Here is a 12,293-nt window from a genome sequence, read left to right as displayed (position 1 = left end):
AGATTCTGTGGAATACCACAATAAGCAGTACCTAATTATTATTTCATGTATGTGTTTACTTGTATTATGATAGTGTGCAGGAGCCCTAGTCATGGGCCATGGAGGTGGGTGCTGTACAAATGCAGAACAAAAATACCCAAGGAGCTTATAGATTTAAGACAGCAAAGAGCAGGAGGATAAAGACAGATGGGAAAACACAAGGAGCAATGAGAAAATACTGGTCAGAGTGCTAACCAGTGGTTTCAGTACAGCAGAAGCCTAATGGATGTCAGGTTTTCTTTGTGTTGAACTGCTGACTGTATGCTTATAACTACTCAAAAACAGGAAAAGTCCTTGCTCCAGGGAGTTAAAAATTTAAATTCATAATCTTCTTGAGGTGTCAGGAACATCCTCCTCAGTTTCTGAAGTCTTGTACAAAAAGAAATGAGTCCAAATTGCTGAGGATCTTATAGAATATTTCCTTTGGGAAAACTCATTTCTTTCCCTTGGCCTTGACTTCCTCTTTCTTCTTCGTAAGCTGTGTGGGGGAGGTGTAAACCTATGTCAGCAATACAAAACCTGCAATAAACGTTCCACCAGTCTTGAACACCTGGGGACAGAGGTAATGGGGAGGATTTGAGACTGTGCCCCTGACAATTCTTTGCAGTCTCTAGCTAGCTCTGTGGTATGGTTAACAATTCTTGCTCTTAAGGAGGCCTGTAGGTGCCTCCGTATAGCTTCTGCTCTGTCACAGCTGAGCTCTATACACAAACAAGCATGTAACTTGCTGTGCTTGGGGGAGTGTTTTTTCACACCACTGAGCCAGAAAGTTATAGTGCTGCAAAGTGCCAGTGTAGACTTAGTCTTAGATATCCTCCTTTTTGAAGAAGGAAATTTTGATGAAGGAAAACACATTATAAAATTCAGTCTGAGAAAGAAACACCAAACACTTTCTTCTTTTCAAATGTAGTTTCCTCCCCTGTGGATAGTCAAGAAGCTGATGCTTTGAAGAGAAGCCCAGAAAAAGGTAAAGAAGCTTGACCAGCAAAGCCAGAGACTTGGTAGCCATGTGATGCCTTTGGGAAAGAAGAATCAGCTGCATGTGTGGAGAAGAAATGTAGCATCTCTTCCTTATGGCCGCTCCTGCATGATAGAACTTATGTCTAATCCCTTTGTATTGTTGGGCTTTCTCAGGGCAGGTCACAGGTAGGGGTTAAATTCATCTCTACCTAGTCTGTCCTTGGTCTCACTAAGACAGTGGAGTAGGAACTGTGCTGAGGATACCAGCTCATTTCATATAAGTCATTAACTACCAGAGAGAGGCAGCAAGGAGGGGGGAGCAGGAGCTGGTGCTGGGGGGAACCAGCTTAAAAACTGGTTCCCTCCCAGCACCATCTCTGCGGGGAGGCAGAGGTGTAGCGGGGGACTGGGTGTGAGATGGGAATCAGCTGATTCCTGGCTGGCACCCAGTCCCCACTGCTGTGGTTGTGCTTTTTAAACTTAAGAGCCTGGCTGCTCTTAATACATTTAAAAGGCAGCTTCCTTCCTTAACAGAGCAGTCTGCCCCCCACAGTTTTCGTTCCTTTTCAACTAATCGATGGAAATTCCATTGACTAGTCGATTAGTTGATTAAATGCCATTTAGCATCCTTAATATCACCTTGACGCTTCACAAAAATACTGTCCATCTTATGGGCCAAAACTGGTACTTCTCACCTGAACGGCATAAAAGCTTTGGAGAGAAGTTGGGTTTGAATTCTCTGATTAAAACCTGCCTCTGCAATTGGATTCCAAGCTAGCAAATAGCCAAGATCTCACACATAAATTTGTTCTTGGGAGATCTGCCAAATCGGAACTTGAATCTTAGTGCTGACTCGGCTTCTCGCTTGAACCTTGGCATGTGTTTTCATATCTCTATATAGGAAACCTTGTGCTGTGGTTAGATTTCTTTCCTTTAATATCTGATGATTGTGTCCAAAGAAAAAGATAAGCCAAACGTTGCAGGACATATGTGACTTAGCAGAACATGTTCCAAGGTGGAATACGTCAGAAATCTATTAGCTCTGAAATATTTTTTTCTCTCAAGCAGGTAAAGAGAAGATTGATATTCAGGCCTATCTGAAGCAATGGCAAGATGAACTTCTTAAAAAAGAAGAAAATATTAAGGATTTGCCTAGAATGAACCAGGTAAAACTGTCTCTTTGACTCCTTTATCACTCTAGTTTTTCACTGACACTCCTTGAGATTGGCATAATAGCTAAAGTGCAGTGGGATTGGGCTACTATTTCTCAATTGACTGGGAGTTTCATACAGACCATTTTTATTGTCCAGGTTACATTTGCAGTTAGGATTAGGTGAGCAGGTGACGCAGGGCTATCCTGAAGGGCTGAGGGACTTGAGGGGGAAGAGGGCAACAGAAGCATATGATCAAGTAGTTTGTCTTGTGGGTCACTATTTTTATGGCGATCTATATGAGAGCATTGCTATGTAAGTGCTCGCTTGAGTTCGTACTGCATGTTAAACGCTCCGTGTTAAATCCTTGTGTGAGACGGAAGACGCATCTTGCCATCCTCATTCCATTTCCCTGACCCTCATGTTCTGCTATTTGACTAAGTGACTGCAAGAGTTCTCTGAACGTGATCTTTATTCCTGCTTTTGACACTCAGCCTTGTTCTTGTGTATTAAGGCAGGGGTGGGCAATAAGATGGCAACAGTTCACCAGGGCTAGCCCTTGGCCGGCTGCCGCTGCTGTATTTACCTGTGCCTCCACAGGTCCGGGCGATTGGAAAACATTTTGAAGGAGGAAGTAGTTAGGGACATTGAGGTTAATGGCAATTGCGACAAATTACAACATAGTTTTACAAAAGGTAGATGGTGCCAAACCAACCCGATCTCCTTCTTTGAGAAAGTAACAGATTTTTTAGATCAAGGAAATGCAGTGGATCTAATCTACCTCGATTTCAGTAAGGCATTTGATACAGTACCACATGGGGAATTATTGGTTAAATTGGAAAAGATGGGGATCAATATGAAAATTGAGAGATGGATAAGGAACTGGTTAAAGGGGAGACTATTGCGAGTCATACTGAAAGGTGAACTGTCAGGTTGGAGAGAGGTTACTAGCGGAGTTCCTCAGGGATCATTTCTGGGACCATTGTTGTTTAATCTTTTTATTACTGACCTTGGCACTAAAAGTGGGAGTGTGCTAATAAAGTTTGCGGATGACACAAAGTTGGGAGATATTGCCAATTCAGAAAAGGATCGGGATATCATACAGGAAGATCTGGATGATCTTGTAAATTGGAGTAGTAAAAATAGGATGAAATTTAATAGTGATAAGTGTAAGGTTATGCATTTAGGGATTAATAACAAGAACTTTAGTTATAAACTGGGGACACATCAGTTGGAAGTAACGGAAGAGGAGAAGGATCTCGGAGTCCTGGTTGATCGCAGGATGACTATGAGCCGCCAATGTGACATGGCCGTAAAAAAGGCTAATACGGTTTTGGGATGCATTAGGCGAGGTATTTCCAGTAGAGATAAGGAGGTGTTAGTGCTATTATACAAGGCATTGGTGAGACCTCATTTGGAATACTGTGTGCAGATCTGGTCTCCCATGTTTAAGAAGGATGAATTCAAACTGGAACAGGTACAAAGAAGGGCCACTAGGATGATCCGAGGAATGGAAAACCTTTTCTTATGAAAGGAGACTCAAGGAACTTGGCTTGTTTACCTTAACCAAGAGAAGGCTGAGGGGAGATATGATTGCTCTCTTTAAATACATTAGAGGGATAAATGCCGGGAGGGGGGGGTGAAGAAATTCTTTAAGCTCAATACCAATGTGGACACAAGAACAAATGGATATAAGTTGGCTAGTAGGAAGTTTAGACTCGAAATTAGGCAAAGGTTTCTAACCATCAGAGGAGTGAAGTTCTGAAACAGGTCTTTTGCCCCCTCTACTTCCCTTGGAAGACTATCTGGCTTCAAGATTAAGCTTGGTGGGTTTATGAAGGGGATGGTTTGATGAGGTAACATGATCTTGGTAATTAATTGACCTTTCACTATCAGTGGTAAATAGGCCAATGGTGGGAAGATAGGAGTTACTATAGAGAACTTTTTTCTGGGTGTCTGGTTGATGAGTCTTGCCCATATGCTCAGGGTTCAGCTGATCGCCATGTTTGGGGTCGAGAAGGAATTTTCCTCCAGGGTAGCTTGGCAGAGGCCCTGGAGGTTTTTCACCTTCCTCTGTAGCATGGGGCACGGGTCACTTGCGAGAGGATTCTCTGTATCTTGGGGTCTTTAAACCATCATTTGAGGACTTCAATATCTGAGATATAGGTGAGAGGATTATTCTAGGAGTGTGTGGGTGAGATTCTGTGGCCTGCATTGTGCAGGGGGTCAGACTAGATGATCATAATGGTCCCTTCTGACCTTAAAGTCTATGATTGCAGCACCTGTTGGCTCTGTATTGCTGTTCCCAGTCAATGGGAGCCGCAGAAATCGGCATGGACGGGGACATTGCTTCCTGCAGCTCCCATTGTCTGGGAACAGTGATCTGCGGCCAATGGGAGCTGCAGTCACCCATACCAGGCACAGGTGAATACAGTGGCAGAGGCCAGGGGCTAACCGTGGCACAGGCCAATATTTCCCCACTGCTGTATTAAGGCATCAGTGGAAGGGGGGAGAGATTTTTTTTTTTCCCCTGTTTAGGAGTTTTTCTTTGGCTCTGAGCGTCTGAGTATCACCTACCCATTTATAGGAGACTTTAGCGCCATTACAAACCAGCTGGAGGCATCTCTTTGGATGTAATACTGGCCTGTTCGCCCTGCTGCGTGGGGGAAGGCATGTTTCAAAGTGGGGAATGGCCATTGTGCTTTTAGACCAGTGGTTCCCAACCTTTTTCATACTGCGGGTCAGCAAACTCATTCAAAACCTTTCGGCAGACTGGCACTGAAACATTTGCATATTCGTTATGATTAATTTTAAGCAGTCACGTGTTTTACGTTGCATCTGTGTGCACACAACACATGTCATTGTGTGGATGGGAAGATCAAAATCATACGTTGTTAAACTGGTGACATGCTTTGCGGAATAGTTCTGGTTTTCACTAATTTTTGGAGAGCGGCAAAAGGGTACAGCAGGCAGGGGAAGGGGGCCTGTGGCCAGGAGGAAGCAGGGAGGGAAAGAAAAGGGGGACCAAGCAAGGGAGAGGTTTGGCTGAAAGCATCAGGGCGCTGACTTTGGCTGGGGAGGCTTCTCCTGTCTTGTCCCCTCACCCCACCCTAACCGCCTGGGTAGTGGTGTCCCCTGCTCAACCCTTGTCACCCTGCTAGGGGGTCCCTGAGCCAGCCTCCAGGCCTCAGTGTGGCAGGGCGGTCCTGCTCCGCCACATGGCCCAGCCGTCCCAGGAGCGCCCCCAATCCCCAGAGCAGCCACCCGCCACATGGAACTGGGGCCGTGGTGAGGCTTTCCCCAGCAGGGACAGCCTCACTGCTGCCCGGCCCAAGTGTGGCACATGGGGCAGCTGCCCACCACACAGCCTCACCGGCCGGGCTGCATGACTGCCACGGAGCTGGAACCAGGGACAGCCTCACCACAGCCTGGCTCCAGCAGCGGCACACGGATCGGGATTCGGGAATCACTGTTTGAGGATGCTTTTCCATGATCAGTGATTTTTGAGGAGGAGGAAAGAACACTAGCTAAAAAGACAAGCCTGTTGGTGGGCCTTTGAGTTGATGTTTGTTCTCTCAATAGTCTCCCTCTTATTACTCCCTAGTTCCAATTCATCCAGTTCTCAAAGACTTTATACAACTTGTTCCACGGGGACCCTGAAGAGGAGCTGTTATATCGGGCTATAGCGACTGTCACCAGTCTCTTGCTGAAGATGGAAGAAGTTGGGAGAAGACTCCAAAGCCCCACGTCATCAGCCAAAAGCCCAGTGTCTGCGGCAGAGTCTAGCACTGAAGGCCAGAACACACAGGAGGAGGACGGTGAACCCCCCCAGCCGGAGTGCAGGAAAGGACAGCGCTCTGGCAGAGACGACCACGAATGGTCTTTTGCCTTCGAGCAGATCCTGGCATCCTTGTTAAATGAACCAGCTTTGGTGAGATTTTTTGAGAAACCTCTAGATATAAAAGCCAAGATAGAAAATGCTAAAACTTCGCAATTAAAAGCGAGAAGAAGAGTATAGTTTTCTTCCCCTTTGTACTCTGTGTAACATAAAGGCCATTGCTATGGAAATTGAGCGTTGTTTATACTGAGAATGAGGTTTGAGGATTTAGCTTTGTAATATGTTATGAAGTAGTTAAGAACACTTCGAAGCACAATTGCATCTTTCAATAAATTTCAGTAGAGTTCAATAAGGACAGGAAAGTAAACTGCATTTTTACCACATTATACAAAATATGCACTATTGCTAGGAAATTCTTAATGCAACTCTGTTGCAAAACTTTCCATATGACTATTACTGGTTACATGCTTCTTAATTTACTGGTCATTGTGGGGATGAATATAATGATTTTCTGCCATCTTCAGTTATAGGTAGTACTAGCATCTGAGTGCTTTACTTTCAGGCTGGTTTAATTTCTAAATAATCTTTCTAAATCTCCATGTAAACTCTCACCAGCCCGTGGCAAAAGCCTCAGTGCAAAAGGGAGTAGATTTTTTTTGAACTGGTATCCTTGATGGTCAAAGCAACATTGTTGATAAAAAAGGAAGTTTCCCTTTTTTTTTACTTGTTTGCTGTACTGTAGCGTTAATCTTTTCTTTATCAGTCCCCACTGACTTCTAGTAAATAGCTGGTGTCAGAGCTTGGTCTGAATCTATGCAAAATCCAGACCAGAATCCTAACTTCCCAGAGGGCAGCATTTCTACACTGAATCTGTACAGCCTGGAATTTTGGGGACCCAGATTTTGTAGCTCGGGCACGATTTCCCTCCTGACTCCATGGTTTCCTGCATCAAGCCAGATGAGTAGGTTCTCTCTTCCCCGCCAATATCCTGTATCCCTAAGTTGCCGGGATGGGGGAGCTAACTGATATTCTTGTGGCTACCGTTACACAAGGATGAGCAAGCTGGGGGACGGCTTATCAAAATGCTGAACATCCAGTCAACTGTATTCCAGCTTGCTGGAGGCACAAGGAAACTGGTGGACAACAGCTAATTCCTTTTACTCTACAAGGAATAAGGTTATGATGTATGTGAAGCACCTGCATTTTGTCTCTATCTGCATGCAGGGAGGAAAGGGATAATTCTCTCATCTGGAGCATGTCAGGGAATCGTGAGTTTGTTTGAATGTTGTTTCAAAACGCAATAGTAGCCATCAGTAGCCACCTCCTAATTATGACTGCTGAGCCAGGCTGCTGGTCTGCTCTGGCAGATGCTGCTTTATTACCTTTAAATCAAGCTCAAGCTGGTAACTCTTATCTTCTGCCATTGGTCTTCACTTTTGGTTAATGACCACTGTGATAGTTGGATCCAGCACAACAAATAGCAGCAACAAAATCCTTCAGAGTCTGAGTGTCAGAGTTTTTAATACGACAGCAGGAAAAAAAAGGCGCTTTCTGAGTCATTTAAAAAAGGAGCAGCTAGCTCTTTATTGTAAGGATCCTTTGGGGGCAAACTCTGCTAATGTTACTGAGGAAAAATTGTTTGGCTGCTGTGCAGGTAGTGTGCGTTAAAATGGGGAAAAAGCAGAAAACCTTGTATTTTTACAAATTGATAAACCGTGCCTGTTAATGCATATCAAGGAGTGCAAAGCAGCACCGTTTTTATAAGGCGCGTGCTACTTGTAAAGAATTTGGGACAGGCGGCAGCACCAATATTAGGTGCTTTTTCTCTGATGCTTACACAGAGTAGAAACAGAACTAAGATCTCTGAACTTGGCTGTGTTGCAAAACGGTGTTGAAATTCTGTCCCTGTGAGTGGGAGGAAAGTTACCATGACTCCTTGAAAGAAGCTGGCAACTGTTTTGTTCCTGATCAATATCAATGCACGTATAGAACCATTTCTTCCTAATCTCAGGATTGAATGTAAATTGATCTTAACTAAAGGAATACTTGCAAAAATTGGATAATAGTATGTACAGCAAGTGAAATTAGGCAGTTTACTTAGAATTAGAAACTTAAATGTGGCTTGAGGTTATATCATTTTGATTTGTATATTATGTATTGCAGTCTGAAAAGTCTATAGTGTATATTTCTAAGGCTGAAATGGATACTGCTGCAATCATCTGTATATCTGTTTTACTAACTGCTCTTTTAAAAACAAAAAGCAGGTAACTCGATGTTCTAGGCAGGGCTTGATTGATCAGGCAAACTGGCTCATAAGCAGAATGCAAGCAACCCCATTGAAGTCAATGCAGTTCCTTGTGCAAAAGGCTGAGCAGCATCAAGCCATATGTGTTAAATTTCAGGCTTCACTGTGGGTTAACAAGTATGGTGTATTTGCCAGGCAAGTTAAAGGCTTATTGATTTTTTTGGGGGCGGGTGTGGAAACAAGTTATGAAAAGAGTTAGATGCAGGTTAAATGATATGCAGGAAGAAGGTGTTAAAGACGTTTGTAAAATGTAGTAGGCATGATATTATATGGCTGTTAGGCAAAAATTTGACTTTACGAACGTCATGCATTTTCTGTTATTAATCAAAAGGACTGTACAGAGCCAATTATATACAAGTTCTGTACCTGCCTCTCTAGTATAATTATCACACACATATTTATGCACAGAATGACCAGCATGCATGTAAGATCTGGTTAAAAGTTAGGGGTACAATCTTGGTTTATTGTATTATCCCAAGAGATTGTCTTTTTAGTTGTTTGTTATAGGTTTTTGAACAGAGAATGTAACGTCTGTTTTAATCATTCAATCAATATACACCTGTGTTCTGGTGCAGCATACAATTGCCTTGACCTTCTGTGCCATGCAAGCTCCAGATGGCCATGATTAGGAGGCTTTGCCCTGCAAGGTTGACCCTCCAGAGGAAATCCTTTTTCGGTGGGGGGCAAGGAAGTGTGCACATGCTTTGGGGAAGCACTCGTGGCACTCCCGGTGTTTGCAGGCTGTGAACCACCCTGTGATCCCCTCACACCACTTAGCCCTGATCTGAAACCCCCTCCATGGTTAGTACTAAGTATTCAAGATGAGGATGTGAAACTGGGTGCGTGTTTGTAGGAAGTCAAAGGAGAGGAACTTGCTTCACGCTGTGGTGAATTAGTTTAGAATCACTCTTTGTGTCTTGTGTTCCTTTCCTAACCCCTTTCCCTCTCCCCAGTGGAAAAGGCCTGGCTAACACAATCTATAGAAGCTAGTTGGAAGCAAACCCCTTTTCTGCTCCCCATTGACTCTGCTGTGGGATTCCTACTGTAAGGTGACAAAGGTAGAATAGCTACTTAGGAGAGCTCTAGCAGTGTTGGCAGGCATATCTCTACCTGGGAGCTTTGACCTCTTCAAAATTCTCTGTGGCGATGCTGAGAATAACTCTCATGCCTCTGTTTGGCTATTGTGGGAGACTGCACATCCCCCGGTTTCTCTTGGATGAGCCCAGGTGCAGAAACAGTTGAGTAGAGGACTGAGCAGAGTTTGGCAAAGTTCCAGGCAGTTGCAGAACCTGCTTAGCTATTGCCTAGAAGGAACTTCCCATTGGACTCTTCAGGACATATTTTAGGGGCCGGCAACTGAAGAGGTGGGTTTGCACTAGGCAGAGCCCCATAATTCCCCCCTTCCCCCCCCCCCCCCCACACAGCCGTAGCTAGACATTGTCATGCACAGTACCCTGCTTTTTTATAGGGAGGAAAATGTACATTGCCTCCCAGGTAAGACTGGCCTTGATGTGGGGGGAAGCTTGTCTGGATAGGGTTTGCGGCTATTAATGCTCTTTGCTATTTATACATTTTCACTTCATAAGTTGGAGCAGGTGGTATGAAAACACCAGCATGACTTCAAAGCTGACAGTTACCTGGCTACCCCATGACACCCAGTCCTCCTCTTGGTAACTGACAGCCTTTTAGCAATCTCTATAGGAATCCTCTCTCCCCAAACTCACTTTTATTGGCACTAGCTTATATAAAACGCCTCCCCAAAATGAGTGGAGAGAGGCTAAAATACCAGTTCGATGGAATGGCTGACAAAAAAGTATAGTTGTGCCCCTGATGCAAGTGAAATGAACTAAAAGGTGCATCTGGGGGTTTTCCACCTGCCTCAGCAACACTGTGGCAGGCATGATCGCAGTGGGGGACACATGGATGACTATGCCTGACCAATAGTTTCAGCCGGGAATGGCAAATTAATGAATGTTACATTTACTAATATCAATGAATGTTACATTTGCAGATTGGAGGAAGAGCAGAACCCAGTATTGTAATTGTTTGAAAAAGATATGCACTTTAATGTTTTCTAAGAAGTTGAGGGTGATCTCAGTCGTATGGTACTAAAAACACTTAAGTTGCACTTCATCCAACACAGTAATTGCTAAGTACTCGTAAATGGCCATGTAATAAATGATCTTGTTTTTAGTCGTTGGTCAGTGTGGCAACTAAGAAATGTATATGTTTGTTTACCTTAACAGGAGAGCCTCCATCCACTTGTACTATACAAAATTCTTATATTTAATTAAAATTGTTTGTTTAAAAAAGTTTTAATAGAATTATTCCAATTTATTTCCAGAGAAATAAGATATTTTGTCGTTTTTGCTACAGTTATATCACCAAGAATGCAAAATGTTTGTGCTGGCACGTTGGCTTTTTATACAATGTAATGTATGCAGTAAAAGTACTGTAAGTAAAGAGATGTCAATAAATTAGTTTCACTTAAGGAAAACCTGCTTTGGAGCATGGTGTTCCCTTTTCATCGAGCTGAGGTTTGCTGTCAGGTTTAACCAGCATGTGACTTTCAAAAGGGCCTTTGAAGGCCGATCCCACCCTTGGTGTTACTAAAAGCAGAATCTCTCCACTTTACGGTAGCGATACCGGGAACGCTGCAAAGAGCGACTGGGTTTTGGCAGGAAATGGGAATTGTAGGGGTGCAAAGGTTCAGGACCTTAGTGGATGAATTGGAACTTCCCAAAGGTGGGACCCTATTTGAGAAGGCTTGTGCCTTCAGAGAGCCGTGTGTGCTCGGGAGCAGAGAGCTAAAAGCCACGTTTGTGATGGAATTCAAGGGGAGGGTGGCCAGGCCCCAGACTGTTTGGGGTTTAAATGTTCTCCCAGCACCTTCAGGAAAACAGGAAGCCCATGCACGGGTGGCATGTGCTCCCTAGTACGAACATTCAGGATCCCCCTCCCCATTTTTTCAGAGGTGTAAATATAAGACAGTCTCTAATACTGGGACATGTGGTCACCCTCGTACTGAGGGCCATGTGGATTTTAGCAGTTACAGGCAGCAGATCCCATTCAACACTCAACCCCAGTTTTGCACATTCCTTTCCAAATCAATCGCCAGAACACTTGACTGGGCAGAGGCGCAAGGAGACGTCCTCTGGCTGTCAGTGACAACAGATAGCAGTGGCAACAAGAGGCAGACAGAGGGAAGCTGCGAGAGGAGACCAGCTTTTTAATCCTGGGCTGGATTTATTCCAACAGAGGAGCTTTACCGTTACAATTCTACAGTTGAGGATGGGGGAACCTTGTTAATGTCTATTTACCCTGCTACCCTGGGGGACTTTGTCTCCCTGCCCTTCATTCCCAACCAGGTAAGGTCTGTCTTTCTGCTACCTTCCACTCCTGAGGATTCACCAGGACTTGTAGGCTCCCTGCCCAGCATCTGTTGTGTGAGCCACCCACCTTTTGTTGCTTTTCCATGAAGTGTGATATGTGATGTGATCAGCCACTTGCTACCGCCTTAAACCACATGCCAAGGACCCAATCAATCCCTAGAAAATTCATTTAGACCCTGCTGTACGTGCCAAGCAAAGAACACAAGCATGGGTGTAAGAGCTCTTAAAAGTATACTTTTATTTTCTTCCAAAATACTATGTACAATCTGTTAAAGCTTGTAGAGCTGCAACAGCTCCTATCCAATGGAGCTGTGCAGAGATGTGTATGCAAGATAACAATAAAATCTAATGGTCTTCATAAGACACTTCCTTTTTTTCCATTACAAAATACTTTAACATTTATAAATGTATCTATATTTGACATCATATAAAATAAACTAATATTCATACGCCAGTCTAAGGGTTTTTTTACATGACATATAGTACAATATGTACAAGAACATTTCACTGTTTGTCAAACCAGCCTGGTTCTCACCACCGGGCTGTAGCTTATAATGTACAAATACGCTAAAAGTGCAAGACTTGAATTAAAGCTGCCTGTGTTTTCA

General features: G+C 43.9%; 1 protein-coding gene across 2 annotated transcripts in view; it reads left to right on the top strand.

Moving 5' to 3' along the window:
• The window catches only part of TBC1D8B (TBC1 domain family member 8B), a 77,257-nt gene extending 64,964 nt beyond the window's left edge, over nucleotides 1-12,293 (top strand). Inside the window, exons 19-21 of one of the 2 annotated variants that reach the window (XM_075941110.1) lie at nucleotides 950-1,006; nucleotides 2,068-2,165; nucleotides 5,755-12,293. In XM_075941110.1, the coding sequence (XP_075797225.1) occupies nucleotides 950-1,006; nucleotides 2,068-2,165; nucleotides 5,755-6,168 (569 nt within the window). In that variant the 3' untranslated portion in view covers nucleotides 6,169-12,293. Of the gene's footprint in view, nucleotides 1-949; nucleotides 1,007-2,064; nucleotides 2,166-5,754 lie in introns of both variants that reach the window. The other variant, XM_075941109.1, reaches the window with a different exon arrangement.

This window comes from Pelodiscus sinensis, chromosome 13, assembly GCF_049634645.1.
Source record: "Pelodiscus sinensis isolate JC-2024 chromosome 13, ASM4963464v1, whole genome shotgun sequence".
Taxonomy (NCBI): domain Eukaryota; kingdom Metazoa; phylum Chordata; order Testudines; family Trionychidae; genus Pelodiscus; species Pelodiscus sinensis.
Note: the sequence above shows the minus strand (reverse complement) of the source record. Positions and strands in the feature narration are given on the sequence as shown.